This window comes from Panthera pardus, unplaced genomic scaffold (assembly GCF_024362965.1).
Source record: "Panthera pardus isolate Hobbes unplaced genomic scaffold, ASM2436296v1 HiC_scaffold_21, whole genome shotgun sequence".
Taxonomy (NCBI): domain Eukaryota; kingdom Metazoa; phylum Chordata; class Mammalia; order Carnivora; family Felidae; genus Panthera; species Panthera pardus.
Genome location: NW_026526777.1, coordinates 13,547,401 through 13,568,040, shown reverse-complemented (window position 1 = coordinate 13,568,040; position 20,640 = coordinate 13,547,401). Strand labels below are relative to the sequence as shown.

General features: G+C 36.4%; 1 protein-coding gene across 1 annotated transcript in view; it reads left to right on the top strand.

Moving 5' to 3' along the window:
- RRP15 (ribosomal RNA processing 15 homolog) overlaps positions 1–18,561 on the top strand; it is a 39,395-nt gene extending 20,834 nt beyond the window's left edge. The window contains exon 5 of the mRNA XM_019465643.2: positions 18,050–18,561. Within this exon, the coding sequence (XP_019321188.2) occupies positions 18,050–18,193 (144 nt within the window). The 3' untranslated portion in view covers positions 18,194–18,561. The remainder of the gene's footprint in view (positions 1–18,049) is intronic.
- The last annotated feature ends 2,079 nt before the right edge of the window (positions 18,562–20,640 follow it).

The window sequence follows — 20,640 nt, the reverse complement described above, 5'->3', positions numbered from 1 at the left end:
ATTTAATTGGAAGATTTCCTTTTTATTTTAAAAGCAAAGAGGTTAATCTTGTAACTTCCTGTTGCTTTGATGGAATTATTGGTAGTCTTTAATTTTAAGGGGTGCCTGGGTCGCTCAGTCGGTTAAGTATCTAACTCTTGGTTTCAGCTCGGGTCATGATCTCACAGTTCGTGAGTTCAAGCCCCATGAGTTCAAGCCCCGCGTTGGGCTCTGTGCTGACAGCCTGCTTGGCGTTCTCTCTCCCTCTTTTTCTGCCCCTCCTCCACTTGCACACGTATGCACTGTCAAAAAATAGAATAAAAACTTTTTAAAAAGTAAACAAAAAAAATTAATTGTAAAAATATTTCACTAACAGTAAATCTTTAAATATTTGATAATAGAGAATTTTAAAAATTTTTATTTTTATTTTTGAGAGAGACAGTGAGTGGGGGAGGGGCAGAGAGAGAGAGAGACTCTGAATCTGAACAGGCACCGAATCTGAGCTGTCAGCACAGAGCCCAGTGTGGGGCTCAATGTGGGGCTCGAACTCAGGAGCTGTGAGATAATGACCCGAGCTGAAGTTGGATGCTCAACTGACTGAGCTACCCAGGCACTCTGATAATAGAGATTTGTTAATGTTTTGAAGTGGATTATTTAAAAACTACTTGTTTATAAACATTTTTCTAAAGTTTTAACCTTATGGAGGGGAAAATGTCCATGTAAAGCAGATACGCGCATTTACTGCATTTTTCTGGGTCTGCATCTTCTTGGAGGCAAGCTTTATGAACATCCCATATTCCTTTTAGGATCTTTAGATATCTAAATTCATGCTCTGGCCTGTGTGTGGTTAACGTTTCTTAGAAAATAAAGAAAAGAGAGGGTATGATTTAAAATATATATATATAGTGTATTGATTTTGTTTTTTAATCTGATAAGCAGAATTAGTAAATCATCTCTTTACCGTCACATAGCTGTGACCTTCCTTTAAATCTGTTTGAAGGGTCATTTGTATTATGCAGCATACATCTACATTTGATTTATTTCATTTTATATTTTTATATTTATTATTTTTGTGAGTTACAACTTTAACTGTTAAAAGTCTGCTTGTTAATGGTTGAAAACCATAATCTTTTTCAAAGGCTTTTGATTTCTAGATAGGAGCATATTTTTTATATGTTCCAAAGACTGCCTTTCATATCGTTAGCTATTTATCAAGGTATTTTTAATCTTCTGATTCTGCTGACTTGGAGAATATTGTTGCCCTTGAATTTTTTAAGTCTGTTTTTTCTTAATTTTATTATATGCCGTCATTATTTCTGGAGTAAAGGCTTTCTGGGAAAGCCTTCCTTAGAGGCCAAAAAGGTATAATTGCTTTTTAAAGATCATTTTTAGGGCAAGGGAGTTTGAAAAGACATAAGTTAAAAGATGTCAAACTGATATATTAAATTACATTTGAGTCCTTAATTACTATACTTTATTTCTTGGAGCTGAGCCTGGATCCTGCAAAGTAAAACAAAAAGGTACTTGATGGGCTCATTTTAGAAGAGATAACAGCTAATATCTGTAAATCAAAAAGCCTTCAGTAGAACTTAGGGTAAGTAGTATTCTAAGTATTTTTCATCTATTAAACAAATGAGTTGTTTCTTCTGTTACATATGAAAGGGTTAACTTTTTTTTCTTAATAACAATTGCACGTCTTTTTCATTATGTTAACTCAGGCCATTTGTACAGTGCATATCCATCACTTTAATCAATGTAGATTTACATGTACATGTAATAAATGTAGATTACATCTCTGTCATTTACAAATGTAGCATCTATTTTTTTTTCTTTCAAATTCCTTATATTACAAAGCTTATGTGCAGAAGTAAGTCACTTGTGTTTGTGACTTCAGCGCCCTATGTCTACTTCTCAGTAATGCCCAGTGTTTTCTTGATTCACTAGCATGTCATGTCACAAAAATTCTTGTTAAATCAATAGTAGAGACTTAGATAATTTTTGTTTTTTGTTTTTATTTCATGTATATTTTTCTGAGATAGGGCCATGAGAAAGAACACTGTTAGTGGAAGTGAGAGAACCTAAGAAAAGAGGGATTCTTATCCAAACGGTAGAAATTTTGGGTAAGGTACTGAGTGTTAAATTCAGTGGAGGTTTGGTTCTTTGGGATAAATCAGTCCACCAGACATCTTATAAGGAAGCAAGAAGAGAAGCCATTTGCAAATTGTTTAAACAAGTGTCCCAGGCAATACACGTGATATGTTGCTTATGAAATTAGAAGGTTTGGAAGTCAGAAAAATGATGATGGGAGGATGTTCACAGAAAACAGGACTCTCAAGAGGAATGTGCTTCCAGAGAATACAGGACACTTAGCTTTTAAATAATTTTAAAATGTCAAGAAGCAAGCATAGCGAAGGCACTAGTTGTTCATTGGACTAACTAGTCTGTAGATAAAGCTGCTTTGAGTATCTGAAGAAGCATTTTCCTTTCTGTGATGTGAATTCTGATGATAACAGGAAAGGAAGCACCAGTGAGTGGTATTTCTGTTGAAATGTTTGCCTGTAAGCTAAAGAATTTCATTTAAAAAGTCATAAATTAGAGCCAGTGTTCAATGCTGTTGAAACTAGTCTGTATTGAAACAGCGTCTTTGAAAACATTGAAAAGAAGTGAAATAAGTGTCAAAGAATGAAGTCATAATGAATAGACATTTTCAGCAGTAGTAATCCAAGGAAAAGCAACTGGCAGTCATCGTGCTACTATGGGGGAAGAAAGCCTACCAGTTCTCCAATTTTTCACATCCTTTATAATTTCCATTCTTTCCTCTTTTTTTCTTTCATAGAGGTTGGAAGTGCAGGGTGTTTGCTGATGGGTGGGAACCCGAAAAAGGGATTCTGAAGAAGTAGGTTGGGGTCAGATTTTTAAGTCTTCTGTCTTCTGTTAGGGAATTTGGACTTTATTCCGTAGGGATTTGGGAGCCAGCTGTAAATTTTCATCAGTAAGCAACCTGATCGGATTTGATTCTTTGTAAGGAAGAGAAGGCTGAAGGGTGGAAAGACTGTCAGAAGACCAGCCGGTGGCTGGCTGTTGCCATAAAGCAAGAGGGAGACCTGAACTAAGGTGTAGTGAGGTGGGGGTTGGCGGAAGAGAGGAGCCAGGTTGGAGAGGTAGTTTCGAGGAATAGGTTGACTTGATTTGGGACTGACCTGATTGGGGACAGTTGTGAGGACCATGAGGTTTATGCCTTGGGAGATTCAAAAGTGGTGACTGCTTCACAAAATCAAAACTATAAAAGGTGGAACATGTTTGAGAGATGAAGCCTTTATTTATTTACTTTATTGTATTTTAAATGCCAGTGTAGTTAACATACAGTATTCTGTTAGCTTTCCATGTACAATAGAGCGAATCAGCACTTCCATACATCACACGGTGCTCGTCACGAGAAGTGGGCTTTTTAATCCCACCTCCAGTTTCACCCATTCCCCTCCCACCCTCCCCTCTAGAGCTGAAGACTTTTATGGGACCAAGTCTGCTCCAGGTTGTATGTAGTCAGAATGAGAAGAATGACCCTAAAGAGCAGGTTAAAAACAGGAAGTGTAGGGAGAGCGCTGGCTTAGTGCAGGAAACATGAGCACAGAGGAGCAGACAGCCAGAATAGCAATGGACCTTGAGGCCCCTCGTTGCAGAAATTCATGAGTCCGGTATGTCTCTCTAGGGCCCTGAAATTTTAAGAACAACTGAACCCGTTTACCTAGTCAGGGAAGATGCCTACTGTACTTTAGAGAGTTTTTCACATGATTAGGTTTAAATGTTTTAGGTTTAAAGAATTGTCAGTTATTTGGAGAGAGTTCTATAATCCAGGACCTAAAGATCCCACTCTTGAACCAAATAAATGAAACCCCATGTCAGCCACATACCAACATGTGAGAAGGCACATTGACTGATTCCTTGATTTTGACCCTGAGTGGTTTTTAAAAAGATTGTATTGAGGACGCTCTGTTTAAGGAAGCAACAAAATTTACATTTTGTATAAGAAAGGTTTTCATTGAAACTTTAAGTTTTAATCCCTTAGGGAATATCTCTTTCCTTCCTGCATTCAGAACACGTACCTATCTAGAGTGTTGTGCTTTCCCAATATATTGAATAGTCAAGATTTTAATAATCTGGAGCTGTTATTTTTTTTTCCACATACTCTCCAAATTTGTGGTTATTCCTTTTGCTCGTTTCTTGAAAAGTTGACTAAATTTAGTCAAATTTCTTAGAATTTAAGGGTCTATTTCCTTAAAGGTGGGCCTGAAGCAACTATGTATATGATTAATTTTAAGTCTGTGAATCTTAAAAGAATAATATATTGGCTGCTGTTACAGGAAAGCATTGGCTGACTATATGGGACTCAAACTCTTGAATTACACACTTGTGTGGTTTTCATTTATTCGAAGTTGCCAATATATCACGTTCACCTATGTTTATGATGAAGCCACGACAATAATTTTTGTTATAGTAAGGGAAAATGTTAGCTAGTTTTTTGTTAAAATGTAATTTTCTTTGTGATGGCTGGACAACAAATTTCTATAAAAAAGTCCCTTGGAGAAAAAATTACTGGGGGAGAAAAGGTTTTGTTTTTGTTCTTTTTTTTTTTTTTTCCTGATTTTTGTGATACGAACACTTGACATGTCAAACACAGAGGTAAGTTTGGGGGCTGTGTCTGTCATACATTTGTCATTAATGGCAGTCACATTGCCTTCATAGCTAGGTAATTAGTGATGGGAATACTTTTCAAGTACCTGGCTTCTTTGGAATCTTAGTAACTTAGACCTAGACTCTGCACTGCTGTATTCTGTTAAAACTGGTTCAGAGACCTACTAAATTCCTGCTTTTGAAGTAAGAAACCTAGGAATGGAGGGACCCCTCACCAGCTCCCTAGGTGGTCCCCCAGAAGTTTTTAGGATTTAATTTCTTGGGGGAATGGAAGGCAGGCAAGCTGATAGAGAAGGATGCTGCCCTTAAATTGCCCCCGCATCACACGGCAACAGTGTTTTACTTGCACATGAAAGCAGCCCCGGCTGGAATGTGTGGAATGCTAACTTTGTAAATAATTCAGCTTCATGTTTGTTTACTGAAAATGCCTAAATAGATGAGAGTTTAGACAAAAGAGAGACTCCAGAGTTTGAAATGAGAATGAGCATGATTGTACATATTGCTGTTGATGGGAACAGCTTAAAGCCAGTTTCTCAACTCCTTTTAAAATAGGCTGTTTAGCTTGAACGTAGTGTGGTTTCAGATTTGGACAGCAGTTGTAATCAAAGCGAACTTATGTTTGGCACAGTGGTACGAGCAGCATGTTCACACGGGGGATGTATGGGTATGAGGGAAGAAAAGAACTAATTACGTAGCTTGTGCAGAAATCTTTAGTTACCATTAAAGTAAAAATTACTAACGGTGCCATATGTCTCCTGGCCCTGTTTTAAGAAATGTTCTATTTGAAGTTGAAGTGGATGCTTGTTTAGGATTTGCATCGGCGAGGTTGAAGCTTTTTTTAATTTTTAATTGTCCTGTGCATGGTGAGTCTTATGCTACATGCTTACCCTTAGATGGTGCATTTTTAAAAATCTAAAGAATATTTTGCTGTTTCTTGCTGAAAATCATCTATGGGTTTGTTGGGGGTTTTTGTTTTAGGGTTTGATTCGGCTTTTTTGTTTGTTTTGTTTTTTTGTTTTGAGTTGTAGGCAGCTGAGAATGTTTATGGGGATGCGTGACGAATTAGATGGTAGCAAAGGCCTGGAACCTGACTGCCTGGGTTGAAACCCTTTGGTCTGCCATTTACTGTGTATGCATTACTTACCCAAACCATGCCTCAGGTTTCTTGTGTGTTTAAGATAATCATTCTAGTAGTAGTAAACATCTCCTAGAGATAACAGAGAGTCAACTGAGTTAGTATAGGTAAAGTGCTTAGAACAGTGCTTAAATAAATGCTGACAGTCTTTCTTTAAATTTTGTGTTCCTTGTATTTACTTCTTATTTTTCCTAACAGATAGTAGTCAAAAATGAATTTCAGTTGGAAACCAATTTGAAAAGAAACTGTTACTGCTTATGAATTTTTGGATTATCCAATAATTTAATAAAAATTATGTTTAGATTTGGAAAGTTCTCTCTCATTTTAAGTGTATCTACTCTAGTAATGTATAATTCTTACAAAACAATAAAACTTGGTTTTGAGGACCTAGAAATTTGTCTACTTTTTCTTCCACATTTTAAGCTATGCTTAAGCTAACTCTGTTACTGACAAGATTTTTCTCGCCAAGGAAAGTTTGGTTTCTAAACGGGTGTTTTCGTCCTATGGTATTTGAAGGCTCTCATCTTTGTGAACACTGTGAACATCATTAGAAGATTACACATGTCCCTAGTTGGGGATTCTGTTCATATATGTGATGATTAGGGGCATTACTAAGTAGGAAAGGTGGTAGAGGGACCAGGAGGGGGTTGTTAGTGTTTGTTTTGTTCCAGGTACTGAAAGTGGTTTTTATATAATTACCATTTGAAGAAGTACTGGAATTCTCATTTTAGAGGTGAGAAACCCCAAATCAGAAATATTAAGTGACTTGCCCCAGGTCACATTGATAGTAATTGGTAGAATCTGGATTAAAACTTTGTCTGTATTGCCCCAGAATCATTTCAGTCATTTGTGCCTGCCACTTAAGAAGATTTGAGATACTTCTGTTTAGAAGCAGAACTGAAAACTGTGTCCTCCCCTCTCTCACCTGAATGAGCTAGAAGAGATGGGTCTGGCTAGTGAGCAACATGGTCCCTCCCCCACCCCCGCCCCAGCCCCAGCCCCAGCCCAGAAGGAGGATGATGGGAGAGATGGTTTGCAGTCTGTTTTTTTCCCTGGGTCTCACATCCCCTTTGTTGGATGGGTAGCAGCACATGCAGACTGATAGGTTAAAAAAAAACCAATTTGAGCAGGGGAGAGGCAGAAAGAGGGGAGACACAGACTCTGAAGCAGGTTCTAGGCTCCAGGCTGTCAGCACAGAGCCTAACATGCGGGGCTCAAACTCTTGAACTGTGAGATGGTGACCTGAGCTGAAGTCAGACGCTTAACTGAATTGTTAAGGAAGATAAAAATATTACCACGGTAGAACATTTCAGAATTATAAAACAAACTCATTAAACTCGTTTAAGGAATTCTTCATAAGTTTACTGTTAGACTTGACTTTCTATTCTTTTATCAAGGAATTAATTAAAATTTACTGGGTATCAAATGCATTCTGTATTTAATCACTGTTTGCCTAATAGAAATTTTAGAATCTTTTTTCCCCCCTATTACTTTATGGAAATTTTCAAACAGGAAGAAAGTAAGGAAAGACCAGTATTTCTCTCACGAGGTTCTAAATTTGTTGACACTTGTCTGTGTGTTTGTTTTATAGAGCTATCTGCCTGTCTTTATCCCCGTCTAGTTTTTGTTTGGGGTGATTATTGGAAGGTAATACCCATACTATCCTAGAAATTCTCTCTTTTTCACAGCTTTATTGGGATAAAATTCATATATCATACAATTCAGAAGTTTCATTTATAACTAAACCAGGTGTCTTGAACAAGGAATCCAGGTTCTAAATCTGTCTGTCACATCATGTCTTTCAGCTTTCTCCTCTGTGCCCTTTCACTGTAAGTGGAAAGTTAGGACCAAAGGTCAGGATTTAAGTTAAACTTTTTTTGGCATAACTGTTTCATAGGTGTGATACTTAAATGTATAGTTAGTATGCTGTCACATCAGGAGCCAGATTATCAGAATGTCCCATATTAGTGATTGTCCTGTTTCATTTGGTTCAAGTGGTAATAAATTTTTCCTTATTAAAGGTGCATTTTCCCCTCTACAGTTAGAGAGTAGTTTCTGGGGATGAATAATATGAAAGGAGCAAATATACCTTTCCCCATCTATCTTTTGTCGTTTAGCGCCAAGTGATGACCCCTGCTTAAAACAGGTATGTTACTGGAATTTGCAGAATGGTGATTTTCTCATTTATTTCTACTTACTTTTTTAGGAATATGTTTTAAGTTCCAAAAGATGAGGGTTAATGTTCCTTTCCTTTTAATTATTGCTTTCCAGAGTAAGGTGTTGGCTTAACTGTCATCTCCAGTAGAAGCAAGTGAACCTTCTCCCCGCCCCCACCTTTTTTCTTTGCCTTTGTTTAATATCACAGACATAAGAATGAGTGTCTAGTTTTTCAGTATTTTAGTATCATTATGCGTCTTTTGATGTTTAAATTCACAAATGTAACAATGAGAACCAGTGCAAACTAGCTTCTTGTGCCGTTCTGACATGACCTCATTTTTCTTGGCATACTTTCTTGGTTTCTGGGACAATAAGCTCTTAGATTACAGACCCAGAATCACATGCTTTTCCGGGAGTTTGAGTGAGGACTGTCCATATATTTTTAAATCTTTTGTTGATTTCAGTAGGTAGATTGGGAGTGTGCATATTTCTACTAGATATTACTTACTTTTATTTATATTTCATAGTTTTACAAAGAACTTTTACAGTGTTTTCTCACTTAAACCTTTTAACAAATTTATGATATTAAAACATCAGTGTCTGTTTTCTAGATGAATACTAGGCTTTCCTAATTAGTTTATAAATCTGAATTCTCATCTATGTACTATGTAGTATAGCTGGTAAAAGAATGGGCTTTAAGAGACTAATCGGCAGAGTGTATTCTGAATGTTTCAAGCTCCTAACTGAGTCTAAAAATACATAGAGCACTTGTGTCAAAAAGGCTCCTTGAGGTGTTAAACATTTGTCTTCCTGGCAGTTTAGTCAACTTCAACTTAACAATTCTTAAGATATTATAAACAATGAGGAGAAGCTCCATTGCATGGATGTTTTCTCAGATTTAACTCTGAAGTGAGGTGTTTAGATAGCAATTTAGAATAGAAGCCACCAAATAGAATCACTTTGAGCAAAGGCATATGTATTGCGTACATAGGAAAACCAAGGGCAGCAAATGAAGTTAAAATAAAAAAGAATGCAGCACAATGAAAAAAAAAAACTGCATCAAAGAAACTTTTTTTTTTTTAAGGAATAGGAGTCCTGAATTCTTGGCAAGCTACACAGAATTAGGTTTTCTTAGAGAACTTTATACATTTAACATGTGCTTGGACTATACCTAAAGGTGACATAGTTTTAGCATCTTGATCTTTTCTAGTTTGCTTGGATTTTATTAGTGACCTGTTTAAATTTGTAAACTGTACAAGAACCTGGAAGCTATATAATAGCTAACAAAAACAAAGCACAAATGGGCTTGTTGCCTGGAATACCATTCTAGTAATATAGTTAAGGCGAATTAAAATAAGTTTGTGAAGGAATGAAGAAGGCACAAATTGGTCAAGACAATTAGAAATTGCTTATAAAAAATTCTTTGAGAATCAGAGAAAAGTTGAGTGTGTACGGATATGGGATCTTCCCTGTAAGCTTGACTCCACTAGAACTGTTACACATTCTAGATTGAAAATTTTAATGCTTCATGATGAAATTTCCAATCCTTTATGGTTAGTGGGATGTTTTAATATCTGACATGATGAGAAAATCATTGATGTCCTTATTCAAATTATAAACATTTGGGGCTGTATTTCACTTTTGTTAATTTCTGCCAGAGTATATCTTTCGTGTCAGGGATCTCCCATATATCCTTCATTTCTCCAGCAGAACTTTTGGATAAGTGGTAGTCAGTAATCAGGAGATTACTAACTACAGCTATAAACAGCTTACAGAAAATTTGTAACAACAAAGGTATTAAGGTGAATTTAGCCAGTGTGTTAAGAACCTTTTTTAATTTAGGTGAAACTAAATTAAAATGAAAACTGAACTTTCTTCTCAGGGAAAGCAATGAAATCACAACTATTGCTGATTGCTAAATATAGATGTGATTATACTGTTTATTGTTTTAGGATTTGACTTTAATTTTCCCCTTCAAAATTGAAATGAGGTTAAGCTCTTAATTATTTGGTATTAGACTAATGAATAATTCCAAACCTCTGTTTTCAGTTTTCTTTTCATTAGCTGCCAATGTATGTTTGAACCTTGAAATGGAAGCTGATTAACGTTTTTAAGGGTTGTCATCATCAAAATTGACACAGACTGCTTCTGTATGATCTTGATTAAATATTTGTATAAAACCAGGCCAATGAGAGAAGGGACTATTTTGTTTCCTTGTATCATGTGGTTTTCATTAAGTTTTTGCATTTAATCAGTTCTCCTTTTCAGTTGATGTAGGCCCAGAGAGTTATCTCGTAGGTTGCTTTTGGTTATTGAATTAGTACTGCCTGCAGCAACACTGACAGGCTTTACAAGCTGCTAAATTTTGATCCTTCCAGTCTACATGTTTAATGTTAATACAATGTCCATCTGATGATAGTAAATATATACATATATATGTAGTGAATATATATAGTATAGTGAATACATATAGATATGCACTATATACCAAGGTTAAGGGAATTATCTTTAATTTCTTTCAAGTCCTAGATGTCTAAACCCTCTGATTTTCAGTGTTGTAATCAATAGTTCACTGTGATTCAAATCCAGAACTCTTTGGTTTTCGTTCCTGGTGTGAAAATAATGCATCAGATTACCTCTACCTCTGTTTTATAAGCAAAAAACCCAAAAACAAACGAAAAACCTAATTCTCATGTCGTCTTAACACATAATGAAATCTACTTACAAATCACTTTAGGCAAGTTTTTCCAATGAATGACACATACAGGATTTCCCTTGGTGTCCTTATTTTCTTATATTTATCTCTGATGCATCTTTTCTTTGTGGATGCTCTAGATATTCAGGAATTTTTTATACTTAATGGCAGATCATCTTTATGGAAAAAAAAAAGTAAATTGACAGTATGTAAATCTATTGTGTAAGATAATTTTCCCAAGTTTTGACTTTTATAGATGGCATTTTCAGTGTATTTTAGTACTTATTCTACTATGTAATGTATAGGTTATAACAGGTGATATGGTAATATAGAGAGCTGTTATCAATTAAGTTGTAGAGCAGTATAGCATTACAGAAAGAGCTTGGACTTGGAATCCTGGATTTTGGTTTGAGTATTGACTCAGCCATTTATTAACTGAACTTGAGTAAGTTGCTTCACTTCTTTGAGCCTTAACTTCCTTATAGAAGATGTGAGAAAGACAATCGCTGTCTGGCTAGGAATCTTAAGAGACTTAGAAAAAAGGCAATATTATGTAAGCTGTCCGGCATATAATAGCTTCCTAGTATAATTCATGTTTTTAATATATTTTTTTTTCATTTGAAAAAGTTGGAAAGGAAAACAGAATCATATGGTTAATAAAACCAGAGGGTGCCTTAGGGGAGATTTTTGGGAAAGATCTTAGCGGAGGCTTGTAAAACTTCTATTTGTGAAAATGATTGAGGGATAGTTCGTTTTCTCCTTTCTTGCTGTCCTGTTTTTTTCTGTTTAAATTAATTTTTACTTATCCATGTGGTTTAAAAGGCCTCATTTTGCCAAAAGGGTTATTTATTATAAAACAGTTTTCTGCCTCCTTCTGCCTACTTTCTACGACTCCTACCCTAGGGCAACCACTTGTTACTCCTTTAGCTGTTATATTGGCTTTTACACATCTCTGTATTCTTTTTTTTTTTTTTTTAATATGAAATTTATTGTCAAATTGGTTTCCATACAACACCCAGTGCTCCTCCCAATAGGTGCCCTCCTAACCCTCCCCTCCCTCCCACCCTCAATCAACCCTCAGTTTATTCTCAGTTTTTAAGAGTCTCTTATGGTTTGGCTCCTTCCCTCTCTCTCTCTTTTTTTTTTCCCTTCCCCTCCCCAATGGTCTTCTGTTAAGTTTCTCAGGATCCACATAAGAGTGAAACCATATGGTATCTGTCTTTCTCTGTATGACTTATTTCACTTAGCATAACACTCTCCAGTTCCATCCATGTTGCTACAAAAGGCCATATTTCATTCTTTCTCGTTGCCACATAGTATTCCATTGTGTATATAAACCATAATTTCTTTATCCATTCATCAGTTGATGGACATTTAGGCTCCTTCCATAATTTGGCTATTGTTGAAAGTGCTGCTATAAACATTGGGGTACAGGTGCCCCTATGCGTCAGCACTCCTATATCCCTTGGGTAAATTCCTAGTAGTGCTGTTGCTGGGTCATTAGGGTAGATCTATTTTTAATTTTTTGAGGAACCTCCACACTGTTTTCCAGAGTGGCTGCACCAATTTGCATTCCCACCAACAGTGCAAGAGGGTTCCCGTTTCTCCACATCCTCTCCAGCATCTGTAGTCTCCTGATTTGTTCATTTTAGCCACTCTGACTGGCGTGAGGTGATATCTCATTGTGGTTTTGATTTGTATTTCCCTGATGAGGAGTGACGTTGAGCATCTTTTCATGTGCCTGTTGGCCATCTGGATGTCTTCTTTATCATGTGTTCTGCCCATTTCTTCACTGGATTATTTGTTTTTCGGGTGTGGACTTTGGTGAGTTCTTTATAGATTTTGGAAACTAGCCCCTTGTCTGATATGTCATTTGCAAATATCTTTTCCCATTCCATCGGGTTGCCTTTTAGTTTTGCTGATTGTTTCCTTTGCAGTGCAGGTTTTTATCTTCATGAGGTCCCAATAGTTCATTTTTGCTTTTAATTCCCTTGCCTTTGTGTCAAGTAAGAAATTGCTGCAGCTGAGGTCAGAGAGGTTTTTTCCTGCTTTCTCCTCTAGGGTTTTGATGGTTTCCTGTCTCACATTCAGGTCCTTCATCCATTTTGAGTTTATTTTTGTGAATGGTGTAAGAAAGTGGTCTAGTTTCATTCTGCATGTTGCTGTCCAGTTCTCCCAGCACCATTTGTTAAAGAGAATGTCTTTTTTCCATTGGATATTCTTTCCTGCTTTGTCAAAGATTAGTTGGCCATACTTTTGTGGGTCCAGTTCTGGAGTCTCTATTCCATTCCATTGGTCTATGTGTCTGTTTTTGTGCCAATACCATACTATCTTGATTACAGCTTTGTAGTAGAGGCTAACGTCTGGGATTGTGATGCCTTCCACTTTGGTCTTCTTCAAAATTACTTTGGCTATTCGGGGTCTTTTGTGATTCCATACAAATTTTAGGATTGCTTGTTCTAGCTTCAAGAAGAATGCTCGGTGCAATTTTGCTTGGAATTGCATTGAATACACATCTCTGTTCTTAACTCGTTTCTTTTCTGTTTTTTCCTGAAGTTAATTATTGTCTTGGTCTTGGTATGTAACTTTCTTAGTTTAGGTTTTCATAATCCATTTACCTCAGGTAATACATCTATTTTAATTATTTTCTTTGAGATATTCTCTCCTGGAGTCTTCCGTTCTTTCTCTGGGCTGATTGCGCTCTGAGGCTGCTTCACAGTTGTCATCCTGGGACTTAAGTTTTTTGTGATCCTTGGAGTTTTCTGGATTGGATTCCATATTTCCTGGATCTCATTCCTTCTTCTTTCTTGGTTTACTCCCACTGTTTTGATAAAGCATATCCTCCATGTTTTTGTCAGGTTAAAATGATGGTCATGCTCCAGATTGTCTGCCTGATGCTTAGTTACCATTCTGGAGTCTCCATTTTCTCTCATCCTGCAGTTTCTCTTCTCCTTCCTGTGTTGGATCTCCTAGTTTTTCTATCCTGTGTCTTTCTCTTCTTGGTTTACCCCACCTTTTTGTGGAGGACATTCTCAGTAGTTTCCTGAGAACTACTAGAAGTAAACTTTTGGGTAACTTGTATGTCTGAAAGTACCTCTGTTCTGTCCTCATACTTGAATAACAATGTATCTAGGTATCAAATTTTAAATTGGGATTTATTTTCCTTCAGCATTTTGAAAGAATTTGTCTCTTTCCTGCATCCAGGATTGCTATAGGAAGATCTGTATCTATTTTGATTCCTGATCATCTCTAAGTATGTGACTTGTTTTCCTTCTGAAAGCTTATAGGATATTCTTTTAGTATCTATAATTCTGAAATTTTACAGATGACCTTGATGTGGCTTGGTTTTTCTTTTGTATTTTGGACCTTCAGGAAGGCTCTTTTCGTTCTGGAAATGTGTGTCCTTTACTTTTGGGAAATTTTTCTGGAAGTGTTTCATTGATTTTCCTCCCCTCCTTTTTGGCATTCTTTCTGTATAATTGTTATTTTGTATGTTGAACCCCCTGAACTCATCCTCCTGTTTTCCACTACTTTTTTTCTTTTTACACTATTTTCCTCACTTTTATCTTCTCACCCTTGTATTCATTTTTTATTTCTTCCATCACATTTTTAATTTCAAGGTCTTTGTTATTCTGTTAATGTTTCTTTTTAAATAGCAAACTACTTTTGTTTTGTGGGTGCACTGTAATCTCCTAACTTTGAGGATATTAATGGTATTTTCCCCTAAACTTTCTTCTCTCTGAACAGTGTTGCTTTCCTACAAGTTGCTTTCGAAACATTTGTGTTTGTTATACTCTGTTTTCTTTCTGATAATCCTAAAATGTCTATTCGTGATTAGAACAAATACTCCCAGAGGCGATTGAAGTTCTGAACCATGTGGGTGTTACCCATGTGACATGAACTTTAGTATAACATTCTCTCGATTATTTATTAGCAACTGGCTAGATTTTCTCTAGAGCCTTCCTGATCTTCTGTCTGAAGGAAAGGGTCTGCCTCCCAGTATTTCAGGAGCCCAATGTGAGAAGGGGGCTGGGACTCATTATTGGGGGGCAGGGGATATAACTGAATCCCCTGTTTCTGGTATGTACATGTGCCTTCATCTGTGCCCACCTGTGACCTCTCCAGAGGTTGAACAGTCTTCCACCAAGCTTGTGTGAGACTGGGAGGAGATCCAGAGATCTGATTCCTCTCAACATCACGTTTGCCCAGTTCTTTTTATTTTGATCCTTCCATTCCTACCCTCACTTCCAAAAGTATCCAGTCAATGCCAGTTCCTGGGGGTTTTGTTGGTTGGTTGGTTGGTTTTTGAAGATCCTACAGTGTAAACTGGGTTGGTTGCAGCTTGACAATTGCAGTGTTAGGAGTCAGCTTTCTTGGGTTTGCCGGGGTAGTCCCGTCTTGCTTCCACCTTCTAAAATTGTGTTGCTGTTGTCTATTTGGACCTTCTCCTTGTGGATTATATCTTCAAAACAACAAATCACTCTTCTGTTGTTTTATTGAGTTTTGCAGTTGAGCAAGACTGGTTGTTTCTGTTTAAACTATCCCCTTATGTGCCCCCCCTGCCTTTTTTCTTGCTGTGTATTTCTTTAGCAAGTGTAGGCATAGAGAGTAAAGGGTTATCCTTTTGTTTTTAAGACAGAGTTTTCTTTCTTGAACTGCCATCATGACAGATACTATAGGAAAAAGTCTGTTTTTAAAATGTATTAACCCGTACTTGTTTATACTGAGTTTTCTATTGTCTGGTTTTTTTTTTTCCTCTCCATATTTTTGCTTCACAGAATAAAAATACAACTGTAATATGAAATCTTGAATGATGGCAATTTATAAAATATCCAGTGATGTGTCTAACATTGGATTTCCAAAACTTAAAATCTTTTCTCTCTAGCTATAAAGTGTACTTGGTTTTGTAGCAGTGAGTGAAACTCACTAAGAAATATTTGTTCTTTATAGACTGGTGATTCTCAGACTTTAGCAAGTGTCAGAAGCACCGGATGGCTTATGAAAGAGACTGCAGGCTCCAACCTCTAGTTTCTGAGTCAGTAGACTTGGAGTGGGGTCTGAGGTTTTCAATTTCTAACGAGTGATACTGATGCTAATGCTGCTGGTCTGGGGACCACACTTGGAAAATTACTGATATAGATGATACTGAATGCTTAAAAAACAAAACAGTACCGCCAGAATTCCCCAGTAAAGCTTTACTTCATTGTTATTTTTCAAATTGATCAATTGAGAGATGCTTTGAATTTATTGTTGTTGTTCTCCTTGCCTAAAATACATGTTCACATAATTGTCTTTCAAGACAAGCATGGTCTCAACATTTTAATTAAGGAGTCCTTTCCTTTGGTCCACTATTGTTTCTTTCTTTCTGAACTACGGGTTTGAGGCTTTGTCCCTTCCCACCCTTCCTGCCTCCCTCATTTCTTCAGGTGCTAAGAGCTTTAGTTGCACCGCCTGGTAGAAGAGTAACTCAGTCCAGCAGAAGTTGGCTGTCAGGATGAGCTCTCATGTAGGAACAGTCTGGATTGAGCTCAGTCATGTGAGATCTGCCTTCTGGTTGGTAACATGTTGATAGCATGTTGGGTGCATTTGTCTGAACATGGAAGCTTACCGTTGAGATTGCATATTTATACGTAAACACGAACGTCAACGTCAGGGTAAGTCTTTACTAGTCAGTAACTTGCATGTGGCTATACCAGGAAGCATACATTTTTTAGAATTTACTTGAAAACTGAATGATTAATTTGGCAGGGAGGTGTTTTAATTGTTGTGTCAAAGTGGGTCCCTTCATGGGAACAGCTCTTTCTCGTAATTAAGGTGAGGAGATTAGCAAACAAAACTTCAGTTGAAGCAAAGAAAATAAAAATAGCCTTTTTTCCGGTTAAGTAACTTAATCTAACAGAAGCAAAAATAGTTTTAGGAAAGTAGGTTTGATATTGTAGAAACGAGGGATGGGAAGGTGTTAGCATACTCCATGAGGAGAGTTACAGATTTCCTTCTTACTTGATTGCTCCCCTATGGGTGTGGCAGGAGAGCCTTTAGAACTGTTTTACTGTTGGTTTTTAACCAGCACAGATATTTTTTGTTCTTTACGTTGGTTAAATTATAGTACAAGGATGCCTTTTGACATACTAAGTCAATTCTGAAATTTTTGCTCACATTTGTTTATATGCTCTCCAGTCTTCCCATTATATTTGGGTACAAGCTCTGCTTGATTCTTTGATCCCAGGAAGACACGAGTAATCCAGTAGGACATGTTTTCTGGTTTGTAATAGTGTCCTTTTCTTTCTTCCCCCCCCCCCCCCCCCAAATGGAGTGACTGTTTCAGGGCTATGGTTTTTAAAATAAAAGGTAGCTTCAGAATTAGATAAGTAGTCTCTTGTAACCTAGAAAATGTCTTTAATATCTTTTCTCTTAAAAATTGCATAGCCCCAATAAAGATAACACTATTTTCTAACCAAATATCCTGGGTTCTTACATGTTTAGGGAGGTTTTTCCAACATTGTGTATTTTTGTAAATGGTATAAATAGAAAGGCATAGACTGTTAGCTCCAGGAAGACAGGGACTTTGTTTTGTTCATCAGTGTATTTCCAACATGAAGAACAGTGCTTGATACACAGTTTTCAGTAAATGTTTGTGGAATGAAGGAAAGAAATCCCAGAGCTTGAGTTCCGCATATATTGTATTACTTAATTAATACCACAAGGTGGTACTGTTGTACCATGAAATGAAAGGCTGTAATTCTTAGGCCGTCATACAGTTGTACGTAAATCCTGTAAATAAGTAAAATGAATTGACTACCTATTATGTTTATTGCCTGCTTCAGTTATTTATCATTTTAGCATGTGATTAGTCTTTTGATTACATAATTAGGTCAGGCAATGAGATCATAACTTAAATAAAGAACATTTGGTTCAAATTTTTATCAAGTGTTAAATGAGATAACATCTATAAAAATCTAGCACAGAACCAAGTTACTTTTCCTTTTATTTCTTGTTTTGGGGGGTTAGAAGCCTTTGTTAAATTTCTGTTTGTTTTAAAATAATTTGCCAACATTTTTCTAATAGTCACTGAATGTTAAGTAATATTTGTTGGTTTTGATTGCCAGATTTTAAAAAATTGGCAATAAACCTAGATTTTACTATATTCCCTCCCCCTGCAAAAAAATTATTTTGCTTTCATTGTTCCTTTATGGGGTTAAAATACTAACGTATAGCTCTATTACATATTTATGCATATATTGTAGTATATAAATTAAATCAGTCTATAATTTGTCTTGTTTTCATTCCTATTGTAAAAGTAAGTGTTGATAAGTTTGTTTTGTAGCTTGGGTTTTATTATTTCCTTATAATTAAATTGCCTTTTGATATTTTGGTTCTGTAATTGCCTTCAGACTGAAGGGAAATCAGAAGAGGGCCCTGGATGGACAATCCTACGAGATGATTTCATGATGGGAGCGTCCATGAAAGACTGGGACAAAGAAAGCGATGGCGCGGATAACAGCAGACCGGGGTCTGGAAGCGACTCCGACACATAGGCTGTAGAGGAAACGCATATACCGTCGTCGTATTTTTCCTAGAAAAATACCTCATGCTCTCTGAGTTGGACATTTATAAAGCTAAAATTTGTAAGAAATCCAGAAGACTTTTACTATTACCAACTTGGTGTTTTTCCTTTTCATGAAAACTTTGTGAAAATTAGGTTTTCGGACTGTGTATACTTTTAAGCATTGTTGCTCAAAACGTTTGTGAAAAGAAGTGTTCCTTATTGATCAGCGAGATGGCACAATTTGCCAGGACATTGTAAGTTTTACACGCTGGTCTGGACATTGGTGTTTTGTTCCAGTTTCACTAGTTTCTAGAAATACAGTGCTCTTCATAATTAAAAATGAACTCCTTGAAGTCAGTATGTTTCAGCTTTCCAACTTCTTAGACCTGTGTGTGTGTGTGTTTGCAGCAGGGGGTGGATTTGGGGTATTGGTTTGGGTGAGCTATTGAGAAAACCCGTGTACTGACATTTAAAGTGATACAGTATTTCTGATTCAGGGTGATGATTTCATTTTTAGATCTTCTGGTTAGTAAGATTTAAGGAGCACACCAAATCTTTACTTTTATATTACGGCCCTTTATATGCTGAGTAATACATATATAATGGTTTAGATTTATCTTAAGTGTTAGGTTATTTTTGTGTGAGAGACTTACTGGGGCGGAAATTCTCATGTTTAACTTATGCGGTGAGGCCTAATTTCTTAGAAAGCATATTTGACATGTTTTAGCTCCCCCCACCCCCTTTTCCGTGTTTTTGGGTTAGCTTAAGTTCTCTTTTATGGTCTGACTGAAACCAGTGAAATGGCAGTTAGACTGCTGGCAGTCTGCTTCAGAATCCTCTATGGGATTGGAGATTCGGGTCTTTATTGTTGCCTTAAAAGTGATTACATTGGGTGACTTAGTATCTAGCTGTTAAACAAAAAGAAAAGAGAAAGCAAGACTGTTGAATATCATTCCAAAATTTCTGTGAGACTGGGCCTAAGATGTAAAGCTTGTGGAGGAATTATTTAATGAATCATTTTTCCATCATAAATTTCTCCATTTTTCCATAGTAAAATGATTCCCTTCTCATTTGCAAATACCTGCATCCTCACCTCAAAATTATGCTGGAGCAGAGATACTGATATTTTCAAAGCCATTTGAGTGTCACAGGTATTAGGTGTGTAAGGTTAAATTAGTCCGTGGCCTGGTATTCGTCAGCATAAAGGAAGGTGTCCACCTAAGATCAAGTGATTAAACCAGCAAAGCTCAAAATGCATTTTTGTAATTATCCCAACTTTTGAACTTTAATGTCTTATTAAATTATAGAACTACCATTTGGTCAGGATAATTTAAATAAATGTGGACAAGTACTCCTCCATAGTAATTAAGAGTGCTAAATATCACGACATAACTTAACACAGATAAGTATTTTATCATAACCTAATGCATACCTAATTTTGGAAAAGAAAATTCTCTGCAGCAGTTAAAAGCTTTTTTCCTCCCTAAAATTAAAGGCTATACTTCTTTTTTGCTACTAATCGTATTCTGGAGCATATGAAAACTGTGCAGAACTTCTTCTAAATAGGACGTTTGGGTGATAGAAGTGGGCAGACCACTTTTCATTTACGAAAACACTTTCGAAACATACACTTGGGTTTTTGGTTTAATTTTAAAAATTTGTCAAGATTTTTTAACTGGAAGTAAGAAAGAATATATGCAAATTTTCTTCTTTTGGAAATTATTTTATCCCAAAATAAAAATGAGTTGCCAGTGTAAGAAAAAATTTTATCTCTTCTCTCAGAAGGCTGTGAAGCATATTCACAGTACGTGAAATGATTTCTGTCCCAAAGATGGGATGTTTGATATGCATATTAGTAATGGTGCCTCTTGGCTGTACAAAGTGTAGCCAGAATATCATCGTATGTGAATGTAAATCCAAGTATCAGCCTATTGCTTTAGAAATTAAGTATGTATCTGGAGATGAATATTTTAAACATTCTAGCTCTGTCATCTTTACCCTAAGTACTTTACTTACAACATTTAAGTTCTCACATCAGCCAGATAAGTCTGCATTTTTCCCATCTTCCTATATTGTCTTCGAGTTAAGGAGGGAAAAGAAAAAGAATTGCACTTGTGTACCCCAACCCCCAATTTATCCAAATATAACAACACTTGGATTGTATTTTTGTTAACTATTTAGAATACAATAATAATAAAAAGGTTTTTTTGTTTAGAAAGACTATATGAAAAATAGTAACCAGATAACTTGTAACTAGGTATTATCCCCTTATCCAGATATTTAGATGGCTGCAGTGAATGCCCTCAATCTTTAGGGTAGTTTAGTATTGGTCAGTAATTGTTTTTAGGCATTGAAATCTCCAAGTCAAAATTAATACGTGTTTCAGACTGAAAAAACTTAGTAGTTTAGCACTGTAGTTTGGAGTTGGAGTACTGG